Source organism: Rutilus rutilus (genome assembly GCF_951802725.1).
Source record: "Rutilus rutilus genome assembly, chromosome: 1".
Taxonomy (NCBI): domain Eukaryota; kingdom Metazoa; phylum Chordata; class Actinopteri; order Cypriniformes; family Leuciscidae; genus Rutilus; species Rutilus rutilus.
The window spans coordinates 43,267,922-43,285,830 of record NC_140209.1 but is presented as its reverse complement, the minus strand read 5'-3'; the positions used below and the strand labels follow the sequence as shown (position 1 = coordinate 43,285,830).

General features: G+C 38.4%; 3 protein-coding genes across 4 annotated transcripts; 2 read left to right on the top strand and 1 right to left on the bottom strand.

Moving 5' to 3' along the window:
* The first annotated feature begins 230 nt into the window (after nt 1–230).
* Nucleotides 231–4,141, top strand: LOC311288903 (uncharacterized protein). 2 transcript variants are annotated; one of them, XM_084406542.1, is made up of 3 exons: nt 231–531; nt 735–1,478; nt 3,384–4,141. In XM_084406542.1, the coding sequence occupies exons 1-3, from the start codon at nt 456–458 to the stop codon at nt 3,419–3,421; spliced, it is 858 nt and encodes a 285-aa protein (XP_084262668.1). In that variant the 5' UTR covers nt 231–455; the 3' UTR covers nt 3,422–4,141. The 2 variants fall into 2 exon arrangements, with proteins under 2 accessions (XP_084262668.1, XP_084262667.1); XM_084406541.1 differs by lacking the exon at nt 3,384–4,141 and having other exon boundaries at nt 234–531; nt 735–3,109.
* Nucleotides 4,142–4,862: 721 nt separating this feature from the next.
* Nucleotides 4,863–6,774, top strand: LOC311298275 (uncharacterized protein). Its single transcript, XM_084421064.1, has 4 exons — nt 4,863–5,338; nt 5,927–6,088; nt 6,274–6,475; nt 6,606–6,774. The coding sequence occupies exons 1-4, from the start codon at nt 5,231–5,233 to the stop codon at nt 6,716–6,718; spliced, it is 585 nt and encodes a 194-aa protein (XP_084277190.1). The 5' UTR covers nt 4,863–5,230; the 3' UTR covers nt 6,719–6,774.
* A 419-nt stretch (nt 6,775–7,193) lies between these two features.
* arl6ip1 (ARL6 interacting reticulophagy regulator 1) lies at nt 7,194–17,674 on the bottom strand. The gene is made up of 6 exons (XM_084421053.1): nt 17,446–17,674; nt 16,424–16,557; nt 11,093–11,212; nt 10,345–10,462; nt 9,311–9,395; nt 7,194–8,084 (listed from the first exon to the last, which is right to left on the bottom strand). Exons 1-6 carry the CDS (start codon nt 17,479–17,481, stop codon nt 7,966–7,968), a joined length of 612 nt encoding a protein of 203 aa, XP_084277179.1. The 5' UTR covers nt 17,482–17,674; the 3' UTR covers nt 7,194–7,965.
* Nucleotides 17,675–17,909: the final 235 nt, after the last annotated feature.

Here is a 17,909-nt window from a genome sequence, read left to right as displayed (position 1 = left end):
CATACATTTATGAATTTATGAAAAGGCTGCCTGCATTGTTTAAATATGGTTTACTTTATAGTTAAAGTATTGTTTAAATGACAAGTCAGTAGAACAGACTTTCTTACGAGTAAGTAAATAAATAAATAAATAAATAAATAAATAAATAAAGCTGCAGAAGTTTGTTGTCCTCTCATGTCCGTACTCCGGTCCAGTTAGTGGCAGTAATGCGCCAAAAGGTGCTTTTTCTTGACAACCAAGAAGACGATGACAACAACGCAACCCAGTAAATGACAGGTTACATCTGACTACAAACTTGAAAAACATATTTTACATTCAAACGTCTTTTAAGTCCATAGTAGAAAGACACGAATGAATATTAAACACAATAAAACGCTTGCAGTATACCGTCATCTCAGACGCATCGACGTTTCCAAACAAGACGAAATATCTCGAGGTGATATGCAACTTTAAAGATGATGTTTATTAAAGAGGAGAGAAAGGACACGTGTGATCCTGAAACCTGCGTCATACAAAATGAGCAACAAGGAGGTTTGTGTCTATTCTTGATTGTTCTCAAATAAATGTTGACAAAACTTGCTATAGACAGCATCAGATTCAGTGTCTAGTTATGAAAATCTTAACAGCCGCTTAGACAAGTACACATAAACAGATGAAGCAAATAAATGACAACAAAATGATTTTGCTCAGTTTTATATTTTCTTATTTCCATTTGTCCTGTGTTGTCATTTCAGGCCAGATGAATCTGAAAGAGGAAGATCTGAGTGAAGTGGACGAGAAACATCTGCATCAGAAAGCTCTTGATCTCCTCTCTGGAGAAAAATCATCGAGTTGCTCCCAAACAGAAACATTTTTTTCACAAAAAACAGACAAAAAGCCTTTCACGTGCTCTCTGTGTGGAAAGCGCTGTGCCCATAGAGGCCACCTCAACGATCACATGATAACTCACACTGGAGAGAAGCCGTTCTCATGCCCTCAGTGTGGAAGGAGATTCTCACGCAGAAGAAACCTCAATGATCACATACTAATTCACAATGAGGAGAAGCCTTTCGTCTGTCCTCAGTGTGGGAAGAGTTACAAGCGTAACGAACACTTTAAGAGTCACTTACTGAATCACAATGGAGGCAAGCCCTTCACCTGCTCTCAGTGTGGAAAGAGTTTCAGTTATAAAAGGAGCCTTAATGACCACATCAAAATCCACACCGGAGAGAGTCTTTACACGTGCCTTCAGTGCGGAAAGAGTTTCATCAATAATGGACACCTTAAGGAACACGCAAAAATCCACACCGGAGAGAGACCTTTCACCTGCCCTCAGTGTGGAAAGAGCTTCATGAGTAAACGAGACGTTACGTGTCACATGAGAATTCACACAGAAGAGAAGCCTTTCAAATGCCTTCAGTGTGGAAAGGGTTTCGCATGGGCAAGCTGTCTGAAAATTCACATGCGCCACTCTCACTCTGAAGAAAGGGAGTTTACCTGTGAGTACTGCAATAAAAGATTTGTTTTGGAGTCGTACCTAAAGAGACACCTGAAAATTCATCAAAACGAGAAACCGTATGTCTGTTCTGTTTGTGGGAAAGGGTTTTTATGGCATTCGTATTTCAAAGCGCACCAGAAAATACATGAGAGTGTGAAAACCCACGTGTGCTCAGAGTGCGGGAGAGCCTTTACCAGAGCCGACTATTTGTTAAAACACCAAAAAGTCCATACGGGAGAGCGACCGTACACGTGCTCATATTGTGGAAAGACTTTCAGTAAGAAAGCAAACCTGAGAGAACATGTACGACTGCACACTGGAGAGAAGCCGTACACTTGCGCTCAGTGCGGAAGCAGTTTCACCTCAGCTAAAGGTCTAAGCTATCACAGAGAAAAGCAGTGTTCTCAAAGCACACCCGATTCATGTTCTGCTGAAATCAAAAAAGTGTCAGAATTGGCCAAAGATTGAGTTTTCTGCCAAAAGATCTACTCTAGAACCTTTAGTGGGGAATAATCTGTCATTCGGTCAAATGTAAATGGAAGCAGAATGTTTGTGCATTCAAAAGTCGTTTATCAAAGAAAATGTAAAGTCACCATGAAATCAAAATGGATAAATTGTTATTTTATGGTATATTGCAGGATTAATTATAAATGATTTATTTCTTTAATCAAAATAACTTATCGTGCAGCTTCTCAGATGATGTGTTTACTGGCGTGAGGGCGGGGTCAACCTGTCACTCACATGAGATCGACCAATAGCAAACCACAACCATCCAATCAATTCCTGGCGGACAAAATCAAGACCCGTCCTACATTTTTTCCTGTTCGAGAAGCCGTTTCACTGGGATATACGTCACAATAGGGAAGTAAAGACTGTCACAACTTCGGTTTCATGCCGACTTTAAGGGAAAGAAATAAAACCAAGGTAGTCAGATTGGGGTCTGAAACACTGACTGTACAGTTTTTATAATGTGTCTATACTTAAAAAGGCCAAGCTTATATAGCTACCTGGAGGACACTAAAAGTCGTTTATTTTTATTTATTTTTATGAATTTTATTACTGGTCAAAAGTATATATCATTCCATTGTGGTGATTCAACCAATCAAATTGAAAGACCCAACTGTATTGACAAGAATAGGCTATGAATATACTATGCATTATAGTGAAATTCTAAAGCATGTAAGACACCTAAAACCTAAACAAACACAATTTTAATATGACTTTCTTTTTCTATACTTTCATTTTATTCCCCTGACTTGATTTTTTTCTTTCTTTTTTTCTTTTGGTGTTTCTTTTTTTACGAAGCTAAATATAAACCAATGTATGTACAAAGTATGATTACTCATACTCTTGGCATGTTACACATATGTATATTTTAATTAGTCATTGTGTGTGTTAATGCTTAACGTACTGTAATAAAAACAATAGAATGAAATGTATAGCGTGTCTGGTCCATGCTAACAGTAGGTGGCGGTAACGCGCTAATTTAAGTTTGCGTGCCGCTGTTAAACAAAAGAAAAGAAGAGTGTCTTACGATTGGAGGGGAGCTGTACATATCTCAAGTGTTATTACTGTAAAGATGATTTTTGTCAAAAAGGAGAATGAGGTAATGTGGGATCTAGAACCCTGCAGAATAAAAAAATGAGAAACAAGCAGGTTGGTGTCCATTCTTTGTTTTTCTTTATTCAAATTTTTTTTTTTTTTTGTAATAGCCTACCTAAGCTTCAGTCAGATCACCAGATTCAGCGTCTGTTGTTATTAGAAGAAAAAAAAAAAAAAGAAGAAAGTAAATGACTTCAAAATGCATTCAAACCATCATAATCTCTTCTGGGGTTCAGTTTTATTTCCTTTAATTTTTTTTTAGATATCCCAAATGATCATCATCATTTTAATGTTGTGATTTCAGGCCTGATGGAAGAAAGAGGAAAGTCGAGATCTGGATGAAGTTGAGGAGAAACATCAGCATCAGAAAGCTAATGCCATAAATAGAGAAAAATCACTGTTGCTCCCAAACTGAAAACTATTTCTTACAAAGCAGCACCCAAAAAGCAGAAGTCAAAGGGCCTTACACAAGTGGAAATAATTGTGGAAAAGCTTTTACACATACCTCACTGAACATAAGATAGTTTACTCTGGAGACAGTCCTTAAAAGGCACCAGAAAACACATGGGAGTATAAAACCTATCTGATAAAACACAAAATAATCCATACTGGAGAACGGCTCATATTGTGGGAAAGGTTTCACGCAATCAGGAATCCTGAAAACACATGAAAAACTAAATGTTCACATGAGAACTCACACAGGAGAGAGACCTTTCACCTGCCCTCAATGCGGAAAGAGATTCCCACACAAAGGAAATTTTAAGAGGCACATATTAGCCTAAGTCACAAAGAAGAGAAACGTTTATTTTGCTCTCAGTGTGGAAAAAGATTCAGATGTAAAGATAATCTTAGTAAACACACATTTATTCGCACTGAAGCCGTACACTTGCGCTCAATGCGGAAGCAGTTTCACCTCAGCTAAAGGTCTAAGGACTCTAAGCTATCACAGAGAAAAGCAGTGTTCTCAAAGCACACCCGATTCATGTTCTGTTTAAATGAAAATTGTGTCCGATGAGCTCAATGACTTGTACTGTGAGTGAATATATAAAAGGAATATGGCCATTTTGGCTATTCCGGAATTGTTTCAGTGTGGGGGCAAATTCAGTCAACTTTGATCATGGGTTTTTTAAATTTTGTTTTATTCTACATTTGTTTATTGAATACAACTGTCTCTTTAAGCAAGGCCACTAATGTTTGTGTGCTGATTGTGCATTATATATAGGCTATACAAGTTTTGTCAAAATTATGTGTGAACAATTAATACAAACAGGAAACAAGTAGGCCTACTTATGCTCACATAAAATAGGGATGGAAGTGGAACACAGCAAAATGTGTGGGTTGGCAGACAGCAGATAAAGCATTTTATCTGCTGTTTTTTGAAGTTAATGTAGAATGTGATGCGTAGTATTATCAGAGTTATCATGAGTGTGGCAGGAGAGTCAGCTGAGAAACAACCATGTCGAGTGAGCGGTGTTGTAAAACAGGTTACATTGAGAAATAAACCATCTTAATATTTTTTTCTAATATATTTTTTGGGACATGCTGTTTGTAATTCTGCCTAAATTTACTTGGTGATGTCTAAACCTCTCTCTTCTGTTATTTTAGAAATAATTTGGGTCTGATGGATCTCATAATTTGGTCACCAAATCCACCAACACAACTGGAAACTTGCCTCCCTTTATTTCACACTGAATGGATTTAATGTTACCCAATTTCACTCAGGTGATGTATAGCCTCCTCCATTTTATTTCCTAGAAAATATATTGCTCTGATGTGAACAGCTGCAGAGAAACAGCAGGGTCGACAGTCCCTCTATTTCACAAAGACCCATTGGTGATGTCTACCCTCTATTTTAGATTCCCCCCCGACTCCGATTCCCAAAACGACTTTTGTAATATTTAGAAAAGTACTGACATAAATGCGTTTTCACGCTTGCAGTTTCAGATAAAAATGATTTTGTTTAGACGTTGCTATTAGCGCCCGTTGAGACCAATAATCAACAACAAACGATCTAGGCTATATGAGAATCAAAGTAGAGGCGGAAAGCCGAGAGGAGAATATCTATCATACTGTGTTTCTCAGATTTTATCAAGTCGTGTCATCACTGAAGAGGAGAACTTCAACTGCAGTGGTGTCTTTGAAAATCATCAGATGACTTCAATCAAAGAGAGTCCAGTAATGTGCAAGCGGCCAATGCATCAAAGCACACTGACTCTTGGCGATCAGACCAAATCTATTTATTCTACAACACACTCAGAGGTAAGAGCACACTATGAGCGCAATTGAATATTTGTATTATTATTATTATTGTACTTACTTGGTTACCATGGATACAACAGTACAAGTTAAGATCATGCTCTAGTCTACACATTATTCAGAAGAAGCCAGGGCAGGTATGAAAGCGAGGCTGTGAGAGACTTTGCCGTGTTTTCAATGGCATCCGCTGTAAAAAGTTGTATAAGTTCCTAAATCACTTATAATTTTCCACAGCTCATGTTGTCTAGAGTTTTTTGTGTACTGAAATTTCTTGGAAAAACATTTTTGCTCTGTTTTGTAAGCAGAACAACGCTGGCTTGTTGTTTTTGGCTGCATTTGAGCCAAATTCCGAGCTCAGAGTCCTCGGACAGCATGCCAAATACGCGGTCTCTCCACTTCACACGCAGGCCTATTCTATGTGTAAACTCGTGAAGTGAGTTTTATTCATACAGTCTGCAGAGATAAATGTGGCCTTAAGACGGATGACAGAAAATTGCACTCATAATTTCGTCACTCATAAAGCCAACTGAAAATTAAATCTAAATGAATAATGTTGGTGACAGTAACTAGTTCCAGTTCTGTTTCTTAAAGAGTTTTTCAGGGAGAGGACGCGACGGTCAAGAACTGGTCTTTCTCCCCCGAGATTCACGTTATCCCTCTCAGCATAATAGAAGTGACCTCAGTAACATGCGTGTGACACAACAAGCACAGACACACTCCAGAGATCTACATGGCCCGAAGGACATCGTACCAGTAAGTCTAAAGTGTTTATTCAGACAGAGAGTGTATTTGTCTATTTGTAGTGAATCTTGAAAGTAGATGGCAATATTGAACCTACAGAGTATGTAAAAAGGTTTAAGAATCTGCTTAAAACGCATTGTTCAACCGCGCAATGCATCTAATTATTATAAAGGGTGCTGTGTCGTGTATGTGTACAGCATCATGTCCTACACAGACTGGGGGTACAGAACAGGGCACAGAACCGTGATGGTTTTGTGATGAAGGAGGTCACCAACCCCACTGAGGCCACACTGTACCAGACCACATATCAAACAGTGCACAGCTCCACTTCCAGCAGATATCAAACAAATGAATCAAGCGGACAACCTGTCTCCTGGCACAGGCATAATATTATCACAGGTACCAAAGGGGCTTTTAGCGAAACTCATTTCTACAGAAGTGGATGATGTTTGTGTATTGCTACTGCAGTAAGCAAGCGACTCATAAATGACCACGCAAAGAGCCATATTGCTATTTTTTTGGGCAACAGGAGAGGAGAAGGCTGCAGCGGGGCCTGGGCGGCCCAGAAGACAGTCTGGGGAGTGCATTCTGTGGGCAGCGCGGCGCTGGGAGACACATTGCGACTCTTTTCGTTTGTACTGAATCTCTCAGCTAAAAAGTCACAACACAACACCAATAAATTCTCAAAATTGGACAAGTCATTGTCAAGTCACCTTTATTTTTTCATAGCACTTTATATAGAAATAGTTTCTAAGCAGCTTCACATAAACAAGAAAGTATCCGAATTTTCCTGATATGAGACAGTGGAGAACAATAACAGTTTTCAGTGAGTAAATATTTTTAATGCTATATTTTATATGATATCATATTTGGGCTTATTTATATACAATAGGATTGATTAAGATTTTGAATTAGCTTTTATTTTCGTTGTGGTTTAAGTTTTAGTAATTGGTATGTGCTTTAGCCACTTTTATTTGTTTCTAGCTTTATAATTTCAGTACCAACTAATAAGTTTACTTTTCATCAACTTTTTATATTTTACTTCAGCTTTTTTTCCAATTACCAAAAATAATTTTAATAGTTTTAGTTTACAATTAGACTGATTTGGGAAACAAAATGAGTTATGTATAAGTTTATTGTTGTAATGAACACACTCAAACACAAAATGACAATTAAAAGAACAAGTACAGAAGACAAACTTAAAACAAGCCAAAGAAATACAAAGAAAAAAAAAAAGAACATATATATATATACACAGCCCAGAAACAGGTGTTGGATTGGGAAATGGCTAGAGCCTGAGGACAGTAATGAGGTCCACACAGCACTAGTACAGCAGTAAGGGTCTAAAATCCCCTACACAAATACTCCAGTTCTGTTTTCCAGTGCAATTTTCAGAACAGTGCAGAAATGCATGTTTCCAAGCCATCCAAAGAAGAAAAAGGCTGCATTTCAAGACTTCTGATGATGCGTTCTGTGCATCTAATTGGTTAAAGTAAATGTTCGGTGTTTGCTTCACTGATTGGAAGAAATTAAGCGGTCTTTACATTTTGCACAGACTTAACATTTACTATGACATGCAAATAATCATAGATGCGAGACAATGAACACATTTCAGTGTTGGGAAGAAAAAAAAAAAAAAAAAATTCCTTCTGATGGCAAACAAATGTATAATTTGAAATTAGACCTAAAACAGAAAAAATTACATATGAACCTCAAGAGATTTCAGCATACATTTAAGCTGTTTACTAGATGTTACTTTTCACTATCAGCTCAGCATCTGCAAATGCTTCACGTTGGTCTTCAGAGATTTGACTGTAAGCATGGGGGGAGAGGACCATGTTTAACTCTTAAATTTGTCAGAATTCAACTTTTCACTTGAGCCTTTTCTTTTACTCATTCTTCTTCTCTTTCTGCTTGAGAAGTTTGTTGATCTCTCTCTTCACCATGCCAGCATACTTGGTGATGATGCCATGCTGGTTGAGGCCAGGCAGAAGCAGAAGGAAACTCACTGTTGATACAAAACAGAAAATGAGTGTACAATCACTAACTGGATGGCCCTGTGAAGGACTAAAGCGGGTCTACACAACTCATCTGTGCCACAGACATTTTAAAATGAAAAAGTTATCTTTTGGATTATGGAATTTGGTGTAGTGTGTCATATAATATTAATGAATAGTATATGACAAACTACATACAGTATAGTATAGAACTGTATATCCTATCTGCTCAGGGGTGCACATAACGTGCGGTAAAAATAAACAATGCGCAGCAGAAAACGTGGAGGGAATTGCTTTTGAGTACCAACATTTCTGGCATTTTTGGGGACAGGGACACGTTTACTTACTGGGGTAGGATTTCCCCCCCCATCTCTGGTAAGATAACAATCATGATGATAAGTGTGTTCATTAACGAGAGAGAGAGAGAGAGAGAGAGAGAGAGAGAGAGAGAGAGAGAGAGAGAGAGAGAGAGAGAGAGAGAGAGAGAGAGAGAGAGAATTGATTTCTCTTCCTCGTTTACTTGCGCTTGAACGACACATACACACAAAATTACATCAAAATACCCATCTCCTCAAGTGAACAGTTGAGGAAGAAACCGGATGTGTGTCAGTATATTCGGTCCATCCATGCATTCGGTCTCAGACAACATTAGGCTGCTGTCATTTTGTGTCATTAATGGTGATAAAATAAAATAAAATAAAAATACAGCTTTAACAAAGATGACCCTATATTTAATTTCTACAGTGAACACAGTGTTATTTTACATTTAGGCAGCTTGTAGGATAAGTGTGTCGCGTAAAGTGTGAGTACCAAGCAGCATCTCAAGGTGCTTCCTTGAGAACCAGGCCGAAAAAAGGTATGTGCACCCCTGTATATAGTGCTATAATTTCATAAAGAGTAACACTTTTATAACAAATGAAAAATGAGTGCACAAGAACATTTCACCGAATTGGTACAAACAGACTGAACAAATCTTATGTGCAGGGAGGGTAAGAGGCAGCATATTTTTGGATTGGGAACTTTGGCTTTCCATGACCTAAATACAATGGCCTCTTTGTCGCACAGCCTAGTCATCGTTTGCATGAGCTAGGCTTTGATAAAGGACCGTGACTTCTCTACAGTTTGCAGGCTGGTGCGTGTCAGTGCATTGCTCTAATGTAATACGACAGCCTTTCAACACAGGATTTTCTTCCATGTGGTTTGCTTAATTTTTAGCCCAGATAAACAGAATACGTACCGATCAGGTAAGTAAGGAAGAGGTTATGCACTTGTTGTCCGATCCAGGCCACAGCCACAAGACTGCTGATCACAGAGAGGAAATACTGTAGAGAAGTAGAACAAATGTGTTACATGGAGTAAACTGAGAAGGAGCCTATTTTCTGAAGAAGTTAAAACAATATTACAGAAATGCTACAAAGTTTTCACTTGCACAAACAACTTGTGTGAGCAACATCTGACATCCAATCAATACATTTGTATAATATCAAATGTAAGCTTTAGTTAAGGTTTCTGAGAGAAATATTTTATGGTCACCAACGCTGAACTTATATGCACAAATATAGAGTAAAAACAGCAATACTGTGAAATATTATAATTTAAATAAACTGTTCTCAATTGTAGTATATTTTAAAATGTAATTTATTCATGTGATGGCAAAGCAGTCTCCATTACTCCAGTCTGAAAACCATGATAGATGCTTTTTTTTTTTTCAGTATTCTTTGATGAACAAAATTCACAAGAACAGCATTCATTTCAAATAGAAATGTTTTGTAACATTATAAATGTTTTTATGGTCCCAAATTGATCATTTTAATGCATCCTTACTAAATAAATGTATTAAACACTCTTACTGACCCCAAATATACATATTTGAATGCTCAAGAACTGTTAATGTGTTAAGAATTATATTCTGATTGTTACTGACTAATAAATGAATCATGGCTGCTGTTTGTATTTATGTTTCTGACTTTCATAATCATTATTAATGCATGCTTGTGCAAATGTCTGTTGTATTTGCACGACACAATAATACTGAATATCGACTGTGCCCTTAAATATGTTCTCCTAACGGCACCAAGTGCTCTTTAATTATGTATGGGTAGAGCCATGACCACAGGCTCATGTTTGTTTGTTCTTACTGCTGGGTAACAGGGTGAAAGCCAAATTAGTGGTGTGAAATGACGGTTTACAGTGTGAAATGCTTATGAGTCACTAGTGAGTTCTTTGACTTGTTGAACAACATCTTCCTTGTTTCATGTCTAAGGAGCGTACCATTTTTGGCTTTTCTTCCTTCAGGGCAAACAGACGTTTCCACCAGCCAAGCACACGGCGCTGAGTTTTCACAAGGTTCCCACAGATCTCATGGAAACGCTGCTGCTGTTCTGTGGTCCTGTGCAGGAACAAAACAACACTCCTCAAAAAACATACATGATAAACAATATCTTAATTCTTCAATGAACGCGCCTTTATGGGTAATACACGCATCCAATGATGAGGAAATCTGCTTCTATTTCTGCTTGGCCAATGCATTTTATTTCTGGGCATAAACATGACCATATTGAAGACTTAAAGCTTAGAGCCACAGGAAGCTGCCAGACACTAAAATAAACACCAGGGCTCTGATCTCACATTGCAAGACCTCTCACTGCAGAGAGAACAGGCGGGATCAGCACAGTGAAGATGTGCTGAGTCAAACCAACACTGCCTGACACCGGATACTCGGCAGCAACTGCAACTTGTCAATCAAAGACACCAGAGACCCAGGGTCCTGAACTAGAGCAAGGGAAGTTGCCAGGTGTGACAGACTAAAATGGAATCAGAAGATGCAGGAACATACATGCTGTGCTAATACCTGCATGTGTTCTCAGGGGATCTGAAGTTTTTGCCCTTTATTACATGGAGAAATAAACACTTGAGTTCTAAAGAGAAACATGTTATTTGATAGTAACCTTGCTATTAGATGAAGGGATTGCGATGAGAGCCTGTGGTTAAGAGCGGGGCTTGTTGTCCATTCACTCACCATTTGTTAGAACCAAAGACACGGGGGGCAAGAGTGGGCACCAGGTAATCAGCCAGGCACAGGATCATGACACTGCAGGACAGACCAGTAAGCACAGAGGGGTCCAAGTAGTAGATCAGCCTGCCAACGAAGAGAGGGGAAATTAAACTCTTGAATTTATTTCATTATTTGATGACTGTACACAAATAATCACAACAGAAAACACAGAGTGACACACGACTGCTTTAAAGTAAAAGGGGGAAGGGAAAGGGCATCGCTATTTAGAACTTGCTCATTCTCCTAACCGTTGTGGCAAACATGCAAAATATCAGCTTAAAGTTTAAGCTTAAACAGGTTAAATTTTAAAGCTAATTGTTTATTTACTTTCTGAGACTGTTGGCCTGTGTTTTAGTGGTGGGTGATTCTTTCAGCAGGTTACATGGTTAAGCCAGTAGGTAGAGACCAGTGAAAAGACTTTTGTTTCGCTCAGAAATTCATTCATTTTTGAATGAATCTGTTCAGTCAGTGATTCTATGACTCACTCAAATTCATTCAGCAACAAAATAATTGACTGTCTGCATCTGAAATCACATACCTCCCTACTATATAGCAAGCAAAAACAGTATGTGACAGAAGTAGTATGTCCAGATGACCAAGTACCGGATGACCTACTACTTTCGGCGAGATTCTGAAGTGTGCATATGATGTGATTCATGCTTAAAATGGGCACCATAAATGTAAGGAATTTGTCTATATGGGCACCAAATTAATATTGTACATTTTGGTCATGTCACTCAAGGTGAGTGTCAGAATGTCAAATGACCTCTTACCTTGGGGCACCAGCAAAGAAAGTTGCCCAAAACAGTAAATTAACGATCAAAGATGATTGTTGAATAAATAAAGTTATGTTAATGGCAAGGAGTCTGTCATCTGACCAATCTTAAGGATTTGTGAGACATCGTTAACTTGTAGAGCCTCTTCTGTATTATCAACACCAAGAAGACAGAAGTGTAATAAAACACATTTTATTACCATAAACAGGAGTAAATCAACAACTACTAAATGAATATCATGAATAATAAAGGAATTAAGTGCATAAGATGCATAAAATACAAGTGATAAAGGCGGGTGCGGCCCTGACATTTATATTACCTTATGGAAAGATAAAACTAATAAAGGCAAAGACCACTGACCTATATGACTGGATTGCTCATGACATCATAAAAAGTGAAGCCACTGCGCCACCATATTGGTAATCCCTAGTGCTGTCTCATTTTCTATTGAATAATGAGAAAACATTACCCAACTCAGCATTTTTCTATCTGAAGTCTCCCTGTACATTCATACAAAGCAAACATCCTAAACATTTAAATGGTTATTTGTTTAAAGTCAGGAAATTCCCCCGCTTATTTAAAGTTACATTCATCTTTATTATAGTAGCAATTATCAGATCAGATGGCCAACAAGACACCTTAGCATATATATTACAAATGTCAAAATGATTCTTCTGAAATGAGATTTACGATTGTAAGTCAAGAAATAATATATTCAGATAAATAATGCAGACTGCGAATGGATTTAAAGAGATGAAGCTTTATGTCCAAGCATACTGTCGCTCCAAGCAAGATGATGCCTGGTAAACCTTGGATTTTTAATACAACATTGTAATAGGGGCTTGTATGCAGTATAACATTTATTGTATATTCGAATAAATTTCTGCTAATAATCCCAGATATACGTTCATGCTTAATATGTTCGGCAAAATTATGTACAAGAAATCCATTTTGTGTTGGTTCAGTTGTCAGTGTGCAGTAGACACCCATCTCAACAATTTCTATATACCACTTAAAGACCACCATAAACATCGCAGATAATGTCCGAAACAATTAATTTACATACAAATCATTGGGACAGGATTAGTTCTTAGTAGGGCTGCACGATTTGGGGAAAATGTCATATTGCGATAATTGAGGTCAATATTGCGATTGCGATATGCGATGTAATAAACAAATGGTTTCATGAGTCAACTTGCTTGGTTCTCAAGGAAAATAAATGCACACACAGATTAGTGATAATCTGCCTAAAGAAAAAAGTTCTTTATTCAAGAGCAGTGAGTGTTTTTCTCTGTTCCCTTTGTTCTTTGATTAACTTTAGCGACAGATATAATTAGTGGCTACTGTACTGTCCCTTTAAGACCAGCCGCTGCTGTCAGAGACGCGGATCTCACACGCGCCTCATTCTCTCACTAGTCACAACTCTTCACGTTCATCATAAGACTACTCTTATGTTATGAAGATACTCGACAAAAAGACATTTTGGCATAATTGTGTGTGTTATTGTTCGTTCAAGCTCGAAAGAGAGCTGTATTCTGGCGTGCTGTCTTGTGCGCACGCACGATATTAGCTCGAGTCTTTCTGTGTGTCACAGTCAGGACATTCACAGGCAGCGCGTTCATTTTTTTCTTATCACGCATGAATGGTTTAAAAGCATTTGCATGAATAAGAGCGGGACCATGTAACACTAGCCAAAGGATGCCAAAAATTAACAGATGCGTTGTTAATAGCTCTAATTTGTTTATTTAATATAAAATCGCAGCATTTTGCGTCATATAATCACGTAGGCTTGACATCGTGATTGCGATATGATTAATCGTGCAGCACTAGTTCTTAGCATACATACATACATACATATATGCAAATAACTAATCCTGTCCCAATGATTGTGACAACGAGTGTCTGTGTTGAAAGGGTACATTTATCCCTTTCCGATGAGGAGGAGATCGCAATTTGGCACTTCTCCATTCCAGTGCTGCGATTGGCTGCTGGCATCCGAGGGGGCACACACAGTGTGGCCCACCCTTCTTTCCCCATAGAACTCATTAGCATGGTCTAACACACACAGTTAGAATAATCTCTTTAAAGTTTTATCAATGCATTTCTCTCTTTCCAAACCAGCACCAGATTACCTTTGGCAATGTTCTAAACAAATAGAGTCAAAGCATGATGGGAAGAGGTTGAACTGTCATGTAGGCATTCATTTGTACATTAACAGCTAAATTTGTGTAAGATGTTGCACTACAATAGCCGTTATTGAGAATACTTATTTCTCTAAATAAGTATGAAATTAATGTGTGTAGTTTAAATCAGTTTTAAGGTTTCCAATCATAGTTATGAATAGATTTGGATGGAATATTATGGCCTTCCTCTTGCATCCAAAAGGCCCTAAAGAATTTATGGCAGTTGGCTTAAACATTAGGGATTGGTCTCAAGATTGAGTGCAGAGCAGAAACTGCATGTGAACCAATGAGAAGTCCTGTCTTTCCCACGCTTGAGGAGTCTGTCAATTTCGATTAATCGTGCAGAGCCCTATTTCCGACTACATAGGAGACGAAAAACAGTCCATGAAAAGTATAGTATGTCTGAATTCACTGTATTTTTAAAACAGTAGGCAAACACTTGGATGACTTAGGCTACTACTTCTAGCAGGATTCTAAAGTCTGCATCCAATGGACACTTTACCATCCCACAAGGCCACGGGAGAGGATTTGTAAATGGCAGTGAAATGATGCAACTGACCCTGGTAGGTCACATGACAATGACAATGACAAATTAAGTACGTCCGGATCAGAGCAGTTAAAAAAAACAGTGTTACGACACTCGCATAGGAACTGATGAATGTGGAAGTAACGTGTGTCGTGGGGCAACCAATAGTTTCAAACACTGAATAGTTCCAGCATTGAACCCCATTAATGTCAGTGTTTCTCAAGCGCACACACACACACACCCACACACACAGGTAAGTTGAAAAAATTACTGCATTGTTTGACAATTTAACACATAAGTTGACCTCTCAGGAATTTAGCCAGTAGTATTTCATGTAGCGTGTTAAACATTTGACATTGACGAGTGCTGTTAGACTGCTGAGACTGAGCAGCCTAAAATTTTAACTTTTAAAACAACACTAAAATGATAAGATAAGACAAACAAAATGAGAAAATATTAATTCTACTACTTTGATAAATAGCACAAAATCATAATTGGCTCTGGTCTGAGGGAGCGGGTACCAAGAACTGCTGCAAATATAGTGAAACTGCTGTCTATCCTGCTTAAACACATTCAAAGAGATTAAATGTTTGGAGTTGTTTGGAACTATTGAGCTCCATGAACCACGTAGCCACAAAATCAAAGCATGTCGCAACTCTGTTTTTCAACGGCTCTGGTCCGGATTATATTTATATCAATTTCAGACACAGCCACTGTCTTTACAAGTGAGTCGCTGAATCATTTACTCAAATGTTCAAATATAACCTAGTTCAAATATAGCCTACTAATTCATTCATCAACACCACTACTGTGTGTTGCAAGGAAATGTGCAACGGTTAATTCGGCTGTGGCTTTGTTCACAATTTTGTTCTGAATATCAGATAGATTGCAATATATAGGCAAATACTTCATATACAAAAAGACAGTGCACTCTTATGACTATGAATAAGAGAAAGTGCAATGTGCAGTATTGCAGAGTAAGTCCCGCCTTCTAAAGAAAAGAGCCAATCGTTGATTAGTAAAGTCATAGCGTCACTGCAGCTGCCATTAAAAGCTCCGGTTTCTATAGAAACAGTCAGTGCTCTGAGATGCACGCTTAGGACTGTGCATGAGATTGGTCCAGCCCTTGTTTTGTGTTTTGTCATGATTGGAGTGTTTAGACAGTTGTCAGATTTCATTGGTGATTTCAAATATGAAATTTAATTGTAAGCTTGAACAGTTTTGGAGAATTGAATGTTTCCTCATTCAAAGAGATAGGCCCTGTCCCAAATGGCACACTTCATATGAACTTTCGGTCTTGTGGATTTGCAATGGCTGCCGCGTGAGCATGTCTGTTAAGTCTATGAGACCATAGGGTGTCCCATTTGTCATTTTAGGTTTCAGAAGGGTGCTCGCGAGTGCCCCCTTTGCGGTCGATACGCGCCCTCGATGCACACTTCTGCCGAGCCCGCACTGATGCGAGCTCCACAGCAGACTTCTTCCTGACAGTCAAAGCGGCGTTACGTCACGAAAGTGCAGACTCGTAGGAAGACCGCGAGTGCTTAGGGTGCCATTTGGGACCGCACTTGCATGCCCGAGAGGCATTTCAAAGATGGCCACCGAGGGAAATTACTTGTCTTAAAGGGACTTTGATATAAGTTAAGAATGCATAACAACCTATCTGAGGCACAAGAGAGAATGCGATGATTGTAAAAATCATTAAATACTTTAAGGGCTTTCTAGTGTGTGACCTTATCTGATTCATTTAAGTGAAAGATTAGGCCTTAAGTCAAGAAGCAGAACTAATGCACACTATGAACCGCAGACTCACGTGAAGAGGATTGTGGTGGCGGCCACTAATGCTGCAGGGTACCACGGCTTCTCCCAGCGCAGGAACTGATCTCCAGCCAGGATGACCTCTCCCCATCCTTGCAGCTGCTCTTCCAGCTGACTGGTCTCCTGAGCCTAGAGAAATGCTTCTAGTCAATATTACTGTTCAAACAATGAGTTCTCTTATGTCATGTGACATGGCACTATCTGGATTGTTTTAAAATGGGAGTGTCATGAAGTCTTGGCCGATGGGCACATCCAGCTGGAACGTTAACATATATGCAAACACAAAATAGTCACTTATGAGAGATAAATGAAATGATAAATGTATATAAAAACAAAAAAGGAGCTCGTGTTTTTTTAAGACAGGGACTGTGAAATGTCCCGTTTAAACCAGCAGGTAAAGTTTAAATGGCCACTTCCTTTCTGTGATATATCACTTAAAAATAGAAGTTAGTGTAAAATTTTTTAATGAATTTTAAAAGGCTAAAGCATAAACTTCAACCAGAGTTCTTGGTGGCTTTACAACTAACGTTAACGTTAATCTCAAAACCATTTAACGTTAGACACGCGTGTGGATAATTTCGTCTCGCTTATCTACAGCAAAGCTCCATGCTTTCTACAGGTAACGTTACAACTTAAAAATATCCATCAGTTAATATATTAAACGTATAAATCCAATATTTGTGTGAGAAAACCATTTAGTAAGATGCTAGATATAGAGTAATCCTTCTTGTTAGCACTGCATTAGCTTGCTAACATCTTATCACGCACTTCATTTCCGTGGCGTATTTAGAGAACGATTATTCGCTGCGTTAGCACGTCTTAAAAATTACAAATAAGAGACAGATTAATCTTTATGGTACCCTGTCGCGTACTTTCATAATCTGGTTAAGATGGTGACAGCAGTGACTGTTAGATGTCCGCGTAGCATATTGCTAAAAAGATTACCACGATAGGAAATGTTTCGACAGCAGGCGAACTGCTTGTAAGAAGGAACAGTAACGTTAACAGACCACTTACCAACAGATTTGCACTTTTATTATCGCCCTCAGCCATGGTTTATTTTGGGGAATTTCAGAATTTGTATTCCTCGGAGAGAACGATTATATATGAACCCGCTTCCCCTCTACTGCCGCAGTCTGTCAACCGACCGTTATTTTCAGGATGTTTTTATCTGAAACTCGGAATACAAGGAGTCATGGGAAATGTAGTTCACATTAAAAACAAAATGGCAATGGTACAAAATGGGACTTAAAATGGGAACAAATCATCAACTAAATGTGCTGATCGTCAATTAATTGTTGAAAAACAATCGGTAACTGTAAAATGTAACCTGCCACGCAGTAAAAATTAAATGGTGTGAGACCAAATGTTAATTTTTAATTACTGCTAAAATGACATTTCCCCCAAATTGTAGTTAAGACAGCTGATCTGGACAAACTACAATCTGTTTGTTTGTTCTTGCAATGGGGGAAATCATGCAT

Excerpts from the sequence above, each read along its gene's own strand:
- LOC311288903 (XM_084406541.1), top strand. The coding sequence starts at position 456 with ATGATGTTTATTAAAGAGGAGAGAAAGGACACGTGTGATCCTGAAACC. Across the intron at positions 532-734 it reads ACAAAATGAGCAACAAGGAG|GCCAGATGAATCTGAAAGAG; the intron begins GTTTGTGTCTAT and ends TTGTCATTTCAG.
- LOC311298275 (XM_084421064.1), top strand. The coding sequence starts at position 5,231 with ATGACTTCAATCAAAGAGAGTCCAGTAATGTGCAAGCGGCCAATGCAT. Across the intron at positions 5,339-5,926 it reads ATTCTACAACACACTCAGAG|AGTTTTTCAGGGAGAGGACG; the intron begins GTAAGAGCACAC and ends TGTTTCTTAAAG. Across the intron at positions 6,089-6,273 it reads GCCCGAAGGACATCGTACCA|CATCATGTCCTACACAGACT; the intron begins GTAAGTCTAAAG and ends GTATGTGTACAG.
- arl6ip1 (XM_084421053.1), bottom strand. The coding sequence starts at position 17,481 with ATGGCTGAGGGCGATAATAAAAGTGCAAATCTGTTG. Across the intron at positions 16,558-17,445 it reads ATAAAAGTGCAAATCTGTTG|GCTCAGGAGACCAGTCAGCT; the intron begins GTAAGTGGTCTG and ends GCATTTCTCTAG. Across the intron at positions 10,463-11,092 it reads GTCTTTGGTTCTAACAAATG|GACCACAGAACAGCAGCAGC; the intron begins GTGAGTGAATGG and ends GTTCCTGCACAG.